Source organism: Bombina bombina, chromosome 2 (assembly GCF_027579735.1).
Source record: "Bombina bombina isolate aBomBom1 chromosome 2, aBomBom1.pri, whole genome shotgun sequence".
Lineage (NCBI taxonomy): Eukaryota > Metazoa > Chordata > Amphibia > Anura > Bombinatoridae > Bombina > Bombina bombina.
Window position 1 is genome coordinate 689,606,714 of NC_069500.1, and position 19,773 is coordinate 689,626,486.

A 19,773-nucleotide genomic window follows, 5' to 3' on the forward strand; every position below is an offset into this window, starting at 1 on the left:
TTTAAATCAAACAGCTTTCTATGTTTCTCCTTCCCCAAAAATACCTACAGGGAGTGCAGAATTATTAGGCAAGTTGTATTTTTGAGGATTAATTTTATTATTGAACAACAACCATGTTCTCAATGAACCCAAAAAACTCATTAATATCAAAGCTGAATAGTTTTGGAAGTAGTTTTTAGTTTGTTTTTAGTTATAGCTATTTTTAGGGGGATATCTGTGTGTGCAGGTGACTATTACTGTGCATAATTATTAGGCAACTTAACAAAAAACAAATATATACCCATTTCAATTATTTATTTTTACCAGTGAAACCAATATAACATCTCAACATTCACAAATATACATTTCTGACATTCAAAAACAAAACAAAAACAAACCAGTGACCAATATAGCCACCTTTCTTTGCAAGGACACTCAAAAGCCTGCCATCCATGGATTCTGTCAGTGTTTTGATCTGTTCACCATCAACATTGCGTGCAGCAGCAACCACAGCCTCCCAGACACTGTTCAGAGAGGTGTACTGTTTTCCCTCCTTGTAAATCTCACATTTGATGATGGACCACAGGTTCTCAATGGGGTTCAGATCAGGTGAACAAGGAGGCCATGTCATTAGATTTTCTTCTTTTATACCCTTTCTTGCCAGCCACGCTGTGGAGTACTTGGACGCGTGTGATGGAGCATTGTCCTGCATGAAAATCATGTTTTTCTTGAAGGATGCAGACTTCTTCCTGTACCACTGCTTGAAGAAGGTGTCTTCCAGAAACTGGCAGTAGGACTGGGAGTTGAGCTTGACTCCATCTTCAACCTAAAAGGCCCCACAAGCTCATCTTTGATGATACCAGCCCAAACCAGTACTCCACCTCCACCTTGCTGGCGTCTGAGTCGGACTGGAGCTCTCTGCCCTTTACCAATCCGGCCACGGGCCCATCCATCTGTCCCATCAAGACTCACTCTCATTTCATCAGTCCATAAAACCTTAGAAAAATCAGTCTTGAGATATTTCTTGGCCCAGTCTTGACGTTTCAGCTTGTGTGTCTTGTTCAGTGGTGGTCTTTCAGCCTTTCTTACCTTGGCCATGTCTCTGAGTATTGCACACCTTGTGCTTTTGGGCACTCCAGTGATGTTGCAGCTCTGAAATATGGCCAAACTGGTGGCAAGTGGCATCTTGGCAGCTGCACGCTTGACTTTTCTCAGTTCATGGGCAGTTATTTTGCGCCTTGGTTTTTCCACACGCTTCTTGCGACCCTGTTGACTATTTTGAATGAAACGCTTGATTGTTCGATGATCACGCTTCAGAAGCTTTGCAATTTTAAGAGTGCTGCATCCCTCTGCAAGATATCTCACTATTTTTGACTTTTCTGAGCCTGTCAAGTCCTTCTTTTGACCCATTTTGCCAAAGGAAAAGAAGTTGCCTAATAATTATGCACACCTGATATAGGGTGTTAATGTCATTAGACCACACCCCTTCTCATTACAGAGATGCACATCACCTAATATGCTTAATTGGTAGTAGGCTTTCGAGACTATACAGCTTGGAGTAAGACAACATGCATAAAGAGGATGATGTGGTCAAAATACTCATTTGCCTAATAATTCTGCACTCCCTGTAATGCAATTAGGTATGGAATGGTGACGCTTACCATGTGCCTCACCAATTCAGACTTCAGTTACAGGTAGAGGAGGCAAAGCTTTTGTTTTCTACACATAATTTCATATTTTATATTAAAAACTCACAGGTTTTATTTAACAATTGCCGTATAACATTCATGATTATTAGGGAGAAACTTTACTAACATTGAAGTTATTAATGTATTCTGGTTTGTCAATTTTGTTCTTATGTGGTTAGCTTTATGCATGTTATACATAAAAAAAAATGTTCCTGTGTTTAGATGAATAAATACATTTTAGCTTACATTTTCTGCAAATCCAATTTTTGGGGGCTAAGATATTGGCAATATCTTAAACATGAATGGGTCAATCCATCTCAAGTGGTCGAATAATTGTCAAGTTTGTTGCTTAACCATTTTTAATTTTCCTAATTATTTTTTTTGTGGTTGCCTCTATGTACTAGTATTGCAACACCACCAGTTTTTTATTTAATTTTACTTGGTTTAATGGCCATCTTTGTATTATTATGCACAACAAAGTTATGCAGATGTTTGTGGAAATCTCAATATCTCAGGATGGTCCTAGCTCCTTGAAACAAAAACTAGAGCATATTACAAGGTTTATGTACATTTTGCACATTCTTGTTCCTTAGTCTTACAATTCAAGTCATAATTAATGATTAAGATAGCTAAAAACTCCACATTTAGGGTCAATTTTCTTTGATAAAATCTATTCACGCATCACTTTAATACTAACACACTTCAGCATCTAGGAACTAACTCACATGAACCCACATAACAAGCTTTGTCCACACACTTGCATGTTTGGGCATTCCCAGAGATGCAGAGACAAATATTCCTGGCCTAATGTCGTGTTTGTGCCTGTACCAACATGGTTGGTCATGCTTGATTTTTGCCAATATCAAATGTATTAACATTTTAGATCTAATTGACAATTATAAACATAAGTATTCATTTTTTTATTATTCATTATGCTTATATTGCATCTGTTCATTTCACAAATTGTTTGAATATGGTTGGCTTTTTCCTGGATTTCTACTAGTCCTAGCTCTGTAACCAGTGGGATCTCAAACTCATTTTTTTTACAGCAGAGTGCAACCATAGAGGACTTATATCAGTGATTTCACGTTTCTATCTGGTCCCCCAACAGAGATAATTAACCTGAAAGTGAGAAGAAATGTTAAAAATGGCACTTTCTCACCCTCATAAAAACAAGTCTCAAACCTGAACTGCTCTGCATGCACACTATACTTACCTAGGTACCCTTCCAATTAAAAATTTACCTTAAAAATGGAACTTTCTGAAATCTTGATCATTACTTTAGGAATTCAGTTCTAAGTCTATGGAACAAGAATGTGCAAAATGTTTATATATGTACATTTACCTTGTAATGTGCTCTAGGGATCAGTTTTGGTTCCAATAAAGTAAGACCATCCTGAGCCAAGATATTGAGGTTTCTGTAAACATCTGTATAACCAACATTTGTTGTGCGCCATGACACAAAGATGGCTGCCGTGCATAAACTAAGTAAAATAAAATAAAAAACAGGTGGTTTTGCAATACCAATTCATAGAGGTAATCACTCAAAATAAAGTTATGAAAATTAAAAATTGCCAAGCAACCTATGCTGGACCACTTAAGATTTATTAACCCGAATATGAGGAACCTTTTAAAGCTCTTTCTCTGCTTTTAGCTGTCGGGAAGTAATACTAGGTTACATAGGTATGTAAAACTATGGAGAAACAGACATTCACGTTTATGCAATTTTGCCTTTTTAGAACACAATGTGTTCTAATTCAAACTCTTTTTCACTTATTAATATTTAAAAAAATATATATATATTTATATTTCTTCTATTTAATATTTAGAGTGATGGCACCTGGCTACCTCCCTTTTCAGATGATGTATGTAATCCTTTGTTATGTGCAAAACCAAAAGCCCCAGAACATGGAGTAGTACTTGGATCAGGATACCAATATAAAGATACAGTTCTATATCACTGTAATACAGGATATGAAATAAATGTAAGTATACACCTTATATTTCCTATATCTCACCACTTTCACTTTTTTCATTATTTCTACTTGTAGTTGTACTTTCTAATATACCTGAAAATGCTATATGAATAAAAATATATATATAAATGTACAAGTAAACTAATATGGAAAGTGTATAACAGAAATATGCCAGAAACTCCATTACATTAGTGAACTAGTGCTCTAAGAGGCTTAAGTAGCTTACTAGGACAGCTCTTGGGGTCCATGCTATTCAACATGAATATCTTAATTACAAAATAATAAAGCACAACAAACATTTACCATGTACCTGTAATTTAAAGGGACATGACACCCACATTTTTTCTTTCATGATTTAGAAATAGAATGCAATTTTAAACATCTTTCTAATTTACTTATATTATCTAATTTGTTCCATTCTCTTGATATTCTTTGCTGAAAAGCATATCTAGATATGCTCAGCAGCTACTGATTGGTTGCTGCACATAGAAGCCTTGTGTGATTGGCTCACCATGTGCATTGCTTTTTCTTCAACTAAGGATATCTAAAAAATGAAGCAAAATAAATAATATAAGTAAATTGTAATGTTGTTTAAATTTCTATTCTCTATCTGAATCGTGAAAAAAAGATTTTGGGTTTAGTGGCCCTTTAAGTATTATGGATAGCAGTGGAATTTTTCTACTTTTCCCTCTCAAATTGTATTCTGGCCACATGGGCCTAAACACATTTTTGTGGTCCTGTGCTACCTCTGAATTAAATAATTCTGGTTTTATTAGAGTACACACAATGACACCTGATTGGTTCTTCAGACATACCCTTATCTTGACACACATTTTCTTTTCTTTCATGTAATTGGCAAGAGTCCATGAGCTTGTGACGTATGGGATATACAATGCTACCAGGAGGGGCAAAGTTTCCCAAACCTCAAATGCCTATAAATACACCCCTCACCACACCCACAATTCAGTTTTACAAACTTTGCCTCCCTATGGAGGTGGTGAAGTAAGTTTGTGCTTGATTTTCTTCTGTGATATGCGCTTCTCAGCATGTTGAAGCCCGATTCCTCTCAGAGTACAGTGTTTGTCAGAGGGATGTGAAGAGAGTATCGCCTATTTATTTTATGGTTTTCCTTGCCGGAAATCTTTTCAAGGGTTCTCTGTTATCAGTCATAGATATTCATCTCCTACCTCCCTTTTCAGATTGACAATATACTCCTATATACCATTACCTCTGCTGATGCTTTTTCAGTACTGGTTTGGCTATCTGCTATATGTGGATGGGTGTCTTTCGGTAAGTACGTATTGTTATTTAACCCCTTAAGGACCACAATGTACCCTGTATGTCACTGGTCGTTAAGGGTTTTTTCAGGACATAATAGCATAAGTCTAGCAAGAACACGCTATTAATACACTCCCTCCAGCAGGCTTTGTGGAATAGAGCAGTCTCAACGCTGGTGGCAAGACCGCGCTATAAAACAATCAAGTCCCAAAAAAAGGCCAGCGACATACAGGGTACGTCTCTGGTCCTTAAGGGGTTAAGACACTCTCAGCTATGGTTTGGCGCTTTATGTATTAATATAAAGTTTTAAATATATGTATTTACTTATATTTGCCATGAGTCAGGTTTATGTATATTTCCCTTTTGCAGTCTAAACAGTTTCAGTATAGGAATCATGTTTGGGAAGTTTATTTAAACTTTTTTCTTACCCAGGGTTCAGTTTTTTTCAATTTGACTCTCATTTTTTCGCGAGCAAAATCTAGGCTCGTGAGGGCGCAAAATGCTGTTTTTTATTATATCATTCTTGGTTCAAAAGTTTTTTTGCCGCGAACTAGCACCGTTGATGGTGCAAGTTTCGTCATTTCTGGCATCTTTGTTAAAGTGAGTTGTTTTGGCGCGAAATTGAGTTTGTTATGACCCAAATTGTGTCATTTCCTGGTGTTAGTTTTGCCCCAAAAAATTTAAATTCCTTTTTGCATTATGCGTCATACTTGACGCAAAATTTTTAATTTCTCTTGTTAAGTGTATCCAGTCCACGGATCATCCATTACTTGTGGGATATTCTCCTTCCCAACAGGAAGTTGCAAGAGGATCACCCACAGCAGAGCTGCTATATAGCTCCTCCCCTAACTGTCATATCCAGTCATTCTCTTGCAAGCCTCAACCAAGATGGAGGTCGTAAGAGGAGTGTGGTGTTTTATACTTAGCTTATTCTTCAATCAAAAGTTTTGTTATTTTTAAATGGTGCCGGAGTGTACTGTTTATCTCAGGCAGTATTTAGAAGAAGAATCTGCCTGCGTTTTCTATGATCTTAGCAGAAGTAACTAAGATCCATGGCTGTTCTCACATATTCTGAGGAGTGAGGTAACTTCAGAGAGGGAATGGCGTGCAGGTTTTCCTGCAATAAGATATGTGCAGTTAATATTTTTCTAGGGATGGAATTTGCTAGAAAATGCTGCTGATACCGAACTAATGTAAGTAAAGCCTTAAATGCAGTTATAGCGACTGGTATCAGGCTTATTAATAGAGATACATACTCTTATAAAAATGTAATATAAAACATTTGCAGGCATGTTTAATCGTTTTTATATGTATTTGGTGATAAAACTTATTGGGGCCTAGTTTTTTTCCACGTGGCTGGCTTGAATTTTGCCTAGTAACAGTTTCCTTAGGCTTTCCACTGTTGTAATATGAGTGGGAGGGGCCTTTTTTTAGTGCTTTTCTGTTCAGCTAAAAATACTGACAGAGACATTCAGCTTCCCTCTGCATGATCCAGGACATCTCTGGAGGGCTCAAAAGGCTTCAAAGTCGTTTTTGAGGGAGGTAAAAAGCCACAGTAGAGCTGTGGCAGTTCTGACTGTTTGAAAAAAAAAAAAAAAAAAACGTTTTTGTCTTTTATTATTCAGTTTTGGGTATTAAGGGGTTAATCATCCATTTGCAAGTGGGTGCAATGCTCTGCTAACTTGTTACATACACTGTAAAAAATTTGTTAGTGTAACTGCCTTTTTTCACTGTTATTTCAAATTTTGACAAAATTTGTGTTTCTTAAAGGTGCAGTAACGTTTTTTATATTGCTTGTAAACTTGTTTAAAGTGTTTTCCAAGCTTGCTAGTCTCATTGCTAGTCTGTTTAAACATGTCTGACACAGAGGAAACTACTTGTTCATTATGTTTGAAAGCCATGGTGGAGCCCCATAGGAGAATGTGTACTAAATGTATTGATTTCACCTTAAACAGTAAAGATCAGTCTTTAACTATAAAATGAATATCACCAGTAGATTCTGACGAGGGGGAAGTTATGCCGACTAACCCTCCCCACGTGTCAGACCCTTCGCCTCCCGCTCAGGGAATGCATGCTAATATGGCGCCAATTACATAAGGGACGCCCATAGCGATTACCTTGCAGGACATGGCTGCAATCATGAATAATACCCTGTCAGAGGTATTATCCAGGTTGCCTGAATTAAGAGGCAAGCGCGATTGCTTTGGGGTTAGGAGAAATACAGAGCGCGCAGATGCTGTAAGGGCCATGTCTGATACTGCGTCACAATATGCAGATCATGAGGACGGAGAGCTTCAGTCTGTGGGTGACATCTCTGATTCGGGGAAACCTGATTCAGAGATTTCTAATTTTAAATTTAAGTTTGAGAACCTCCGTGTGTTGCTTGGGGAGGTATTAGCTGCTCTGAATGACTGTAACACAGTTGCAGTACCCGAGAAATTGTGTAGGCTGGATAAATACTATGCGGTACCGGTGTGTACTGATGTTTTTCCTATACCTAAAAGGCTTACAGAAATTATTAGCAAGGAGTGGGATAGACCGGGGGTGCCTTTTTCCCCATTTCCTATATTTAGAAAAATGTTTCCAATAGACGCCACTACACGGGACTTATGGCAGACGGTCCCTAAGGTGGAGGGAGCAGTTTCTACTTTAGCAAAGCGTACTACTATCCCGGTTGAGGACAGTTGTGCTTTTTCAGATCCAATGGATAAAAAATTAGAGGGTTACCTTAAGAAAATGTTTATTCAACAAGGTTTTATTTTACAGCCCCTTGCATGCATTGCGCCTGTCACGGCCGCGGCGGCATTCTGGTTTGAGGCCCTGGAAGAGGCCATCCATACAGCTCCATTGACTGAAATTATTGACAAGCTTAGAACACTTAAGCTAGCTAACTCATTTGTTTCTGATGCCATTGTTCATTTGACTAAACTAACGGCTAAGAATTCCGGATTCACCATCCAAGTGCGTAGGGCACTATGGCTTAAATCCTGGTCAGCTGACGTGACTTCGAAGTCTAAATTACTCAACATTCCTTTCAAGGGGCAGACCTTATTCGGGCCTGGTTTGAAGGAAATTATTGCTGACATTACTGGAGGTAAGGGTCACACCCTTCCTCAGGACAGGGCCAAAGCAAAGGCCAAACAGTCTAATTTTCGTGCCTTTCGAAATTTCAAGGCAGGTGCAGCATCAACTTCCTCCGCTTCAAAACAAGAGGGAACTTTTGCTCAATCTAAGCAGGCCTGGAAACCTAACCAGTCCTGGAACAAAGGCAAGCAGGCCAGAAAGCCTGCTGCTGCCTCTAAGACAGCATGAAGAAACGGCCCCCTATCCGGCGACGGATCTAGTAGGGGGCAGACTTTCTCTCTTCGCCCAGGCGTGGGCACGAGATGTTCAGGATCCCTGGGCGTTGGAGATCATATCTCAGGGATATCTTCTGGACTTCAAAGCTTCCCCTCCACAAGGGAGATTTCATCTTTCAAGGCTATCTGCAAATCAGATAAAGAAAGAGGCATTCCTACGCTGTGTGCAAGACCTCCTAGTTATGGGAGTAATCCATCCAGTTCCGCGGACGGAACAAGGACAGGGTTTTTATTCAAATCTGTTTGTGGTTCCCAAAAAAGAGGGAACCTTCAGACCAATTTTGGATCTAAAGATCTTAAACAAATTCCTCAGAGTTCCATCTTTCAAAATGGAAACTATTCGGACCATCCTACCCATGATCCAAGAAGGTCAGTACATGACCACAGTGGACTTAAAGGATGCCTACCTTCACATACCGATTCACAAAGATCATCATCGGTTTCTAAGGTTTGCCTTTCTAGACAGGCATTACCAATTTGTAGCTCTTCCCTTCGGGTTGGCTACAGCCCAGAGAATCTTTACAAAGGTTCTGGGCTCACTTCTGGCGGTTCTAAGACCGCGAGGCATAGCGGTGGCTCCGTATCTAGACGACATCCTGATACAGGCGTCAAGCTTTCAAGTTGCCAAGTCTCATACAGAGATAGTTCTGGCATTTCTGAGGTCGCACGGGTGGAAAGTGAACGAGGAAAAGAGTTCTCTATCCCCACTCACAAGAGTCTCCTTCTTAGGGACTCTTATAGATTCTGTAGAAATGAAAATTTACCTGACGGAGTCCAGGTTATCAAAACTTCTAAATGCTTGCCGTGTTCTTCACTCCATTCCGCACCCTTCGGTAGCTCAGTGTATGGAGGTAATCGGCTTAATGGTAGCGGCAATGGACATAGTGCCATTTGCGCGCCTTCATCTCAGACCGCTGCAATTATGCATGCTGAGTCAGTGGAATGGGGATTACACAGATTTGTCCCCTCTGCTAAATCTGGATCAAGAGACCAGAGATTCTCTTCTCTGGTGGTTGTCTCGGGTACACCTGTCCAAGGGTATGACCTTTCGCAGGCCAGATTGGACAATTGTAACAACAGATGCCAGCCTTCTAGGTTGGGGTGCAGTCTGGAATTCCCTGAAGGCACAGGGATCGTGGACTCAGGAGGAGAAACTCCTTCCAATAAATATTCTGGATTTAAGAGCGATATTCAATGCTCTTCTGGCTTGGCCTCAGTTAGCAACACTGAGGTTCATCAGATTTCAGTCAGACAACATCACGACTGGGGCTTACATCAACCATCAAGAGGGAACCAGGAGTTCCTTAGCGATGTTAGAAGTCTCAAAAATAATTCGCTGGGCAGAGTACCACTCTTGCCACCTGTAAGCAATCCATATCCCAGGCGTGGAGAACTGGGAGGCGGATTTTCTAAGTCGTCAGACTTTCCATCCGAGGGAGTGGGAACTCCATCCGGAGGTGTTTGCTCAGTTGATTAATCGTTGGGGCAAACCAGAGTTGGATCTCATGGCGTCTCGCCAGAACGCCAAGCTTCCTTGTTACGCATCCAGGTCCAGGGACCCAGAAGCGATGCTGATAGATGCGCTAGCAGCGCCTTGGTTCTTCAACCTGGCTTATGTGTTTCCACCGTTTCCTCTGCTCCCTCGACTGATTGCCAAAATCAAACAGGAGAGAGCATCGGTGATTCTGATAGCACCTGCGTGGCCACGCAGAACTTGGTATGCAGACCTAGTGGACATGTCATCCTTTCCACCATGGACTCTGCCTCTAAGACAGGACCTTCCGATACAAGGTCCTTTCAATCATCCAAATCTAATTTCTCTGAGACTGACTGCATGGAGATTGAACGCTTGATTCTATCAAAGCGTGGCTTCTCTGAGTCAGTCATTGATACTTTAATACAGGCACGAAAGCCTGTTACCAGGAAAATCTACCACAAGATATGGAGTAAATATCTTTATTGGTGTGAATCCAAGACTTACTCATGGAGTAAAGTTAGGATTCCTAGAATATTGTCTTTTCTCCAAGAGGGCTTGGACAAAGGATTATCAGCTAGTTCCTTAAAGGGACAGATTTCTGCTCTGTCTATTCTTTTGCACAAGCGTCTGGCAGAGGTTCCAGATGTCCAGGCATTTTGCCAGGCTTTGGTTAGATTTAAGCCTGTGTTTAAACCTGTTGCTCCCCCGTGGAGCTTAAACTTGGTTCTTAAGGTTCTTCAAGGAGTTCCGTTTGAACCCCTTCATTCCATTGATATTAAACTTTTATTTTGGAAAGTTCTGTTTTTGATGGCTATTTCCTCGGCTTGGAGAGTCTCTGAGCTATCTGCCTTACAATGTGATTCTCCCTATCTGATTTTTCATGCAGATAAGGTAGTTCTGCGTACCAAACCTGGGTTTTTACCTAAGGTGGTTTCTAACAAGAATATCAATCAAGAGATTGTTGTTCCATCGTTGTGCCCTAATCCTTCTTCAAAGAAGGAACGTCTTTTACATAATCTGGACGTAGTCCGTGCCTTGAAGTTTTACTTACAAGCTACTAAGGATTTTCGTCAAACATCTTTCCTGTTTGTCGTTTACTCTGGACAGAGGAGAGGTCAAAAAGCTTCGGCAACCTCTCTTTCCTTTTGGCTTCGGAGCGTAATAAGCCTAGCCTATGAGACTGCTGGACAGCAGCCCCCTGAAAGGATTACAGCTCATTCTACTAGAGCTGTGGCTTCCACCTGGGCCTTCAAAAATGAGGCCTCTGTTGAACAGATTTGCAAGGCTGCGACTTGGTCTTTGCTTCACACTTTTTCAAAATTTTACAAATTTGATACTTTTGCTTCTTCGGAGGCTGTGTTTGGGAGAAAGGTTCTTCAGGCAGTGGTTCCTTCCGCTTAATCCTGCCTTGTCCCTCCCATCATCCGTGTACTTTAGCTTTGGTATTGGTATCCCACAAGTAATGGATGATCCGTGGACTGGATACACTTAACAAGAGAAAACATAATTTATGCTTACCTGATACATTTATTTATCTTGTAGTGTATCCAGTCCACACCCCGCCCTGTCCTTTTAAGGCAGGTCTAAATTTTAATTAAACTACAGTCACCACTGCACCCTATGGTTTCTCCTTTCTCTGTTTGTTTTTGGTCGAATGACTGGATATGACAGTTAGGGGAGGAGCTATATAGCAGCTCTGCTGTGGGTGATCCTCTTGCAACTTCCTGTTGGGAAGGAGAATATCCCACAAGTAATGGATGATCCGTGGACTGGATACACTACAAGAGAAATAAATTTATCAGGTAAGCATAAATTATGTTTTTTACCCATTTCCCTCTATTGCTCGCTGTTTTCATAGTTTTTTTTAAGCTATTATGCCTGCTTTTGTTATTCTTTACTGAAACTGTTACATTGTGGAAATTGAATATTTCTCTTGTAAGGTGTATCCAGTCCACGGATCATCCATTACTTGTGGGATATTCTCCTTCCCAACAGGAAGTTGCAAGAGGATCACCCACAGCAGAGCTGCTTTATAGCTCCTCCCCTAACTGCCATATCCAGTCATTCTCTTGCAACTCTCAACAAGCATGGAGGTAGTAAGAGGAAAGTGGTGAAATGTAGCTGTTATCTTGCTTCAATCAAAAGTTTGTTATTTTTAAATGGTACCGGAGTTGTACTATTTTGTCCCAGGCAGAAAAATAGAAGAATCTGCCTGTGATTTCTATGATCTTAGCAGGTTGTAACTAAGATCCATTGCTGTTCTCACACATGACTGAAGAGAAAGGTAACTTCAGCGGGGGAATGGCGTGCAGGTTATCCTGCTATGAGGTATGTGCAGTTAAGATTTTTTCTAGAAAATGTGAATGCTAGACAATGCTGCTGATACCAAATTTATGTAAGGTAAGCCTGAATACAGTGATTTAATAGCGACTGGTATCATGCTTACTTTCTGAGGTAATACTCTTTTATATTTACAATATAAAAAGTTTGCTGGCATGTTTAAACGTTTTTATATATACTTTGGTGATAAAACTTTATTGGGGCCTAGTTTTTTCCACATGGCTGGCTTAAATTTGCCTAGAAACAGTTTCCTGAGGCTTTCCACTGTATTACTATGAGTGGGAGGGGCCTAATTTAGCGCTTTTTTGCGCAGTAACTTTTACAGACTGAGACATCCAGCTTCCTCCAGGAGTCCCCTGAATGCTATAGGACATCTCTAAAGGGCTCTTAGGCTTTCCAAAATCGTTTGTTGGGGAAGGTAGGCCCACAGCAAGGCTGTGGCAGTTTGGTGTGACTGTTAATAAACGTCTATATCGTTTTTTTTATCCGTTTTTTGAACTAAGGGGTTAATCATCCATTTGCAAGTGGGTGCAATGCTCTGTTAGCTTATTATACACACTGTAAAAATTTCGTTTGATTTACTGCCTTTTTTCATTGTTTTTCAAATTCTGACAAAATTTGTTTCTCTTAAAGGCACAGTACCGTTTCTTATATTTGCTTGTTAACTTGATTTAAGGTGTTTTCCAAGCTTGCTAGTCTCATTGCTAGTCTGTACAAACATGTCTGACATAGAGGAAACTCCTTGTTCATTATGTTTAAAAGCCATTGTGGAACCCCTTCTTAGAATGTGTACCAAATATACTGATTTCACTTTAAGCAATAAAGATCATATTCTGTCTTTAAAAAATTTATCACCAGAGGAATCTGACGAGGGGGAAGTTATGCCGACTAACTCTCCCAACGTGTCAGATCCTTTGACTCCCGCTCAAGGGACTCACGCTCAAATGGCACCAAGTACATCTAGGGCGCCCATAGCGTTTACTTTACAAGACATGGCGGCAGTCATGGATAATACACTGTCAGCGGTATTAGCCAGACTACCTGAATTTAGAGGAAAGCGAGATAGCTCTGGAGTTAGACGAAATACAGAGCATACTGACGCTTTAAGAGCTATGTCTGATACTGCCTCACAATATGCAGAAGCTGAAGAAGGAAAGCTTCTTTCTGTGGGTTTCTGACTCAGGGAAGATGATGCAACCTGATTCTGATATCTCTACATTTAAATTTAAGCTTGAACACCTCCGCGTGTTACTCAGGGAGGTTTTAGCTGCTCTGAATGACTGTGATACAATTGCAGTGCCAGAGAAATTGTGTAGACTGGATAAATACTATGCAGTGCCGGTGTGCACTGATGTTTTTCCAATACCTAAAAGGTTTACAGAAATTATTACTAAGGAATGGGATAGACCAGGTGTGCCGTTTTCTCCCCCTCCTATTTTTAGAAAAATGTTACTAATAGACGCCACCACACGGGACTTATGGCAGACAGTTCCTAAGGTGGAGGGAGCAGTTTCTACTCTAGCAAAGCGTACTACTATCCCTGTCGAGGACAGTTGTGCTTTCTTAGATCCAATGGATAAAAAGTTAGAGGGTTACCTTAAGAAAATGTTTATTCATCAAGGTTTTATCCTACAGCCCCTTGCATGCATTGCTCCTGTCACTGCTGCTGCGGCGTTCTGGTTTGAGTCTCTGGAAGAGGCTTTACAGGTAGCGACTCTATTGGATGACATACTTGACAAGCTTAGAGCACTTAAGCTAGCCAATTCTTTTGTTTCTGATGCCATTGTTCATTTGACTAAACTAACGGCTAAGAATTCTGGTTTTGCTATCCAGGCGCGCAGAGCGCTATGGCTTAAATCATGGTCAGCTGACGTTACTTCAAAGTCTAAGCTGCTTAACATTCCCTTCAAGGGGCAGACCCTATTCGGGCCTGGTTTGAAGGAGATTATTGCTGATATCACTGGAGGAAAAGGTCATGCCCTTCCTCAGGATAGGTCCAAATCAAGGACCAAACAGTCTAATTTTCGTGCCTTTCAAAACTTCAAGGCAAGTGCGGCATCAACTTCCTCTAATGCAAAACAAGAGGGAAGTTTTGCTCAGTCCAAGACGGTCTGGAGACCTAACCAGACCTGGAACAAGGGTAAGCAGGCCAAAAAGCCTGCTGCTGCCTCTAAGACAGCATGAAGGAACAGCCCCCTATCCGGTAACGGATCTAGTAGGGGGCAGACTTTCGCTCTTCGCTCAGGCATGGGCAAGATATGTCCAGGATCCCTGGGCATTGGAAATTATATCCCAGGGATATCTTCTGGACTTCAAGGTTTCCCCCCCCAAAAGGGAGATTTCACCATTCTCAATTATCTGCAAACCAGATAAAGAGAGAGGCATTCTTACACTGTGTACAAGACCTCCTAGTTATGGGAGTGATCCATCCAGTTCCAAAGGAGGAACAGGGACAGGGATTTTACTCAAATCTGTTTGTGGTTCCCAAAAAAGAGGGAACCTTCAGACCAATTTTAGATCTAAAGATCTTAAACAAATTCCTCAGAGTTCCATCATTCAAGATGGAGACTATTCGTACCATCCTACCTATGATCCAGGAGGGTCAATACTACAGTGGATTTAAAGGATGCTTATCTTCACATTCCGATACACAAAGATCATCATTGGTTTCTCAGGTTTGCCTTCCTAGACAGGCATTACCAGTTTGTAGCTCTTCCCTTTGGGTTAGCTACAGCCCCAAGAATTTTTACGAAGGTTCTGGGGTCGCTTCTGGCGGTCCTAAGGCCGCGGGGCATAGCAGTGGCCCCTTATTTAGACGACATCCTGATTCAGGCGTCAAACTTCCAAATTGCCAAGTCTCATACGGACATAGTGTTGGCATTTCTGAGGTTGCATGGGTGGAAGGTGAACAAGGAAAAGAGTTCTCTATCCCCCCTCACAAGAGTTTCCTTCCTAGAGACTCTGATAGATTCTGTAGAAATGAAAATTTACCTGACGGAGTCCAGGTTATCAAAACTTCTAAATTCCTGCCGTGTTCTTTATTCCATTCCTCGCCCTTCGGTGGCTCAGTGCATGGAAGTAATCGGCTTAATGGTAGCGGCAATGGACATAGTGCCGTTTGCACGCCTACATCTCAGACCGCTGCAACTCTGCATGCTCAGTCAGTGGAATGGGGATTACACAGATTTGTCCCCTCTACTAAATCTGGATCAAGAGATCAGGAATTCTCTTCTCTGGTGACTATCTCGGGTCCATCTGTCCAAAGGTATGACCTTTCGCAGGCCAGATTGGACAATTGTAATGACAGATGCCAGCCTTCTAGGTTGGGGTGCAGTCTGGAACTCCCTGAAGGCTCAGGGATCGTGGACTCGGGAGGAGTCACTCCTTCCAATAAACATTCTGGAACTAAGAGCGATATTCAATGCTCTTCAGGCTTGGCCTCAGCTAACGACAATGAGGTTCATCAGATTTCAGTCGGACAAAATCACGACTGTGGCTTACATCAACCATCAAGGGGGAACAAGGAGTTCCCTAGTGATATTAGAAGTCTCAAAGATAATTCGCTGGGCGGAGATTCACTCTTGCCACCTATCAGCTATCCATATCCCAGGTGTAGAGAACTGAGAGGCGGATTTTCTAAGTCGACAGACTTTTCATCCGGGGGAGTGGGAACTCCATCCGGAGGTGTTTGCACAATTGGTTCATCGTTGGGGCAAACCAGAACTGGATCTCATGGCGTCTCGCCAGAACGCCAAGCTTCCTTGTTACGGATCCAGGTCCAGGGACCCCAAGGCAACGCTGATAGATGCTCTAGCAGCGCCTTGGTCCTTCAACCTGGCTTATATGTTTCCACCGTTTCCTCTGCTCCCTCGTCTGATTGCCAAAATCAAGCAGGAGAGAGCATCAGTGATCTTGATAGTGCCTGTGTGGCCACGCAGGACTTGGTATGCAGATCTGGTGGACATGTCATCCTTTCCACCATGGACTCTCCCGCTGAGACAAGACCTTCTACTTCAAGGTCCTTTCAACCATCCAAATCTAATTTCTCTGAGGCTGACTGCCTGGAGATTGAACGCTTGATTTTATCAAAGCGTGGTTTCTTTGAGTCAGTCATTGATACCTTAATTCAGGCCTGAAAGCCTGTCACCAGGAAAATCTATCATAAGATATGGCGTAAATATCGTTATTGGTGTGAATCCAAGGGCTACTCATGGAGTAAGGTCAGGATTCCCAGGATATTATCTTTTCTCCAAGAAGGATTGGAGAAAGGATTGTCAGCTAGTTCCTTAAAGGGACAGATTTCTGAACTATCTATTCTTTTGCACAAGCGTCTGGTGGATGTCCCAGACGTTCAGGCATTTTGTCAGGCTTTAGTTAGAATCAAGCCTGTGTTTAAACCTGTTGCTCCACCTTGGAGCTTAAATTTGGTTCTTAAAGTTCTTCAGGGGGTTCCGTTTGAACCTCTTCATTCCATAGATATCAAACTTTTATCTTGGAAAGTTCTTTTTTTGGTAGCTATTTCCTTGGCTCGTAGAGTTTCCGAGTTATCTGCCTTACAATGTGATTCTCCTTATCTGATCTTCCATGCAGATAAGGTAGTTCTGCGTACCAAACCTGGGTTTTTACCTAAGGTGGTATCTAATAAGAATATCAATCAAGAGATTGTTGTTCCGTCTTTGTGTCCTAATCCTTCTTCAAAGAAGGAACGTCTATTACACAATCTGGACGTGGTTCGTGCTTTAAAGTTTTACTTACAAGCTACTAAAGATTTCCGTCAAACATCTGCTTTGTTTGTTGTCTACTCTGGACAGAGGAGAGGTCAAAAGGCTTTGGCAACCTCTCTTTCTTTTTGGCTAAGAAGCATAATCCGCTTAGCCTATGAGACTGCTGGCCAGCAGCCTCCAAAAAGGATTACAGCTCATTCTACTAGAGCTGTGGCTTCCACATGGGCCTTTAAAAATGAGGCTTCTGTTGAACAGATTTGCAAGGCGGCAACTTGGTCTTCGCTTCATACTTTTTCAAAATTCTACAAATTTGATACTTTTGCTTCTTCTGAGGCTATTTTTGGGAGAAAGGTTTTACAGGCAGTGGTACCTTCCGTTTAAGTACCTGCCTTGTCCCTCCCTTCATCCGTGTACTTTAGCTTTGGTATTGGTATCCCACAAGTAATGGATGATCCGTGGACTGGATACACCTTACAAGAGAAAACATAATTTATGCTTACCTGATAAATTTATTTCTCTTGTGGTGTTTCCAGTCCACGGCCCGCCCTGTCATTTTAAGGCAGGTATTTTTTAATTTTAAACTACAGTCACCACTGCACCCTATGGTTTCTCCTTTCTCTGCTTGTTTTCGGTCGAATGACTGGATATGGCAGTTAGGGGAGGAGCTATATAGCAGCTCTGCTGTGGGGGATCCTCTTGCAACTTCCTGTTGGGAAGGAGAATATCCCACAAGTAATGGATGATCCGTGGACTGGATACACAAGAGAAAATAAATTTATCAGGTACACAAGAGAAATAAATTTATCAGGTAAGCATAAATTATGTTTTTGCCTAAATGTTATATTTCTTTTTCTGTTACATTTTGCGAGATGTTTCATTCTGATCCTGACTCTGATGTTACTGTAGAAACTATGATGTCCTGAAACACAATTCTACAAAGCTAAGTTTCTTCAGTTCAATTATGTGGCATTTATTTATTATGTTTTATGTTTCTAAATGTATAATGACATTTACTGTTTTTTACATATTCAGTTCTTGTACTTGATTTAATTTGCAAACATTACATGTTGTTGCTTATATCATAAAGGTTATGACTGCTATTATGCCTTTAAATAAACTTATGAGGTCTTTTCAAAATTGTTAAAATTTAATTAATTTTGTTCTGACCAACAGTATACTTAAATGTATTATACTGATGAAGGTTTCTTTGTTTTAAAGATCCTGTATCAGACAGTTTGTTATAAATTCTCCTTATTTTTCATTTGAACATTTTTTATGTTCTTTGTTAAGAAAATATTTGTTATTTATAGCTTTTAGGAGTCCTCCTATTAACTATTGGCTAGATTACGAGTTTTGCGGTAAGAGCTGCTCGGTGCTAACTTGCAAGTTATTGTCACCGCTCACCTCCCTATAACGCTCCTATTACAGGTTTGCAAAAACCCGGTGTTAGTAGGCAATAAGTGAGCGTAGAGCAAAATTGTGCTCCATACCGTACTCCAATACCAGCGCTGCTGTGAGCTGGTTTAAGTGCTCGTGCACGATTTCCCCATAGACATCAATGGGGAGAGCCGGCTGAAAAAAAAGCCTAACACCTGCAATAAAGGAGTGTAATGCTCCGTAATGCAGCCCCATTGATTTCTATGGGGAAACAAAAGTTATGTTTACACCTAACACCCTAACATAAACCCTGAGTCTAAACACCCCTAATCTGCCGCCCCCGACATCGCTGACACCTACATTACAATTATTAACCCCAAATCTGCCGCCCCCAATGTTGCCTCTACCCACCTACACTTATTAACCCCTAATCGGCTGCCGCCACCACCTACATTACATTTATTAACCCCTAATCTGCCGCCCTTAACATCGCCGCCACCTACCTACACTTATTAACCCCGAATCTGCCGCCCCTAAAATCGCCGCCACCTACCTACATTTATTAACCCCTAATCTTCTGCCCCCAGTGTCGCCGCCACTATACTAAAGTTATTACTCCTAACCCTAAGTCTAACCCTAACACCCACTAACTTTAATGTAATTAAAATAAATCTAAATAAAACCTACTATTAATAACTAAATAATTCATATTTAAAACTAAATACTTACTTGTAAAATAAAACCTAAGCTAGCTACAATATAACTAATAGTTACATTGTATCTATCTTAGGTTTTATTTTTTTTCACAGCTAAGTTTGTATTTATTTTAACTAGGTAGACTATTTGTAAATAGCTATTAACTATTTACTAACTACTACCTATTTAAAATAAATACATATTTACCTGTAAAATAAAACCTAACCTGTCTTACACTAACACCTAACCTTACACTACAATTAAATAAATTACATTAATTAAATACAATTAACTAAATTACAAACCCCCCCCACTAAATTACACAAAATAAAAAAGAAATTCAAATATTTAAACTAATTACACCTAATCTAATAGCCCTATCAAAATAAAAAAAAACCTAGCCTAAACTTAACTGCCAATGGCCGTTAAAAGGGCCTTTTGTGGGGCAATGCCCCAAAGAAATCAGCTCTTCTACCTGTAAAAAAAAATACAAACAACCCCCCAACAGTAAAACCCACCACCCACACAACCAACCCCCCCAAATAAAATCCTAACGAAAAAACCTAAGCTCCCCATTGCCCTGAAAAGGGCATTTGTATGGGCATTGCCCTTAAAAGGGCATTTAGCTCTTTTTCCGCACAAAACACTAAGCTAAAAATAAAACCCACCCAATAAATCCTTAAAAAGAACTTAACACTAACCCTCGAATATCCACTTACAGTTTTTGAAGACCCAACATCCATCCTCAAAGAAGCAGCAGAAGTCCTCAGCGAAGCCGGGCTGAAGACTTCATCTAAACGGGCCGAAGTCTTCATCCAGACGGCATCTTCTATCTTCATCCATCTGGCGCGGAGCGGCTCCATCTTCAAGACATCTGGC

General features: G+C 40.8%; 1 protein-coding gene across 1 annotated transcript in view; it reads left to right on the forward strand.

Annotated features, from left to right (window-relative positions):
* Nucleotides 1-19,773, forward strand: part of SVEP1 (sushi, von Willebrand factor type A, EGF and pentraxin domain containing 1) — an 802,056-nt gene that overhangs the window by 652,150 nt on the left and 130,133 nt on the right. Inside the window, exon 41 of the mRNA XM_053702672.1 lies at nucleotides 3,497-3,652. Coding sequence (XP_053558647.1) covers nucleotides 3,497-3,652 — 156 coding nt within the window. The remainder of the gene's footprint in view (nucleotides 1-3,496; nucleotides 3,653-19,773) is intronic.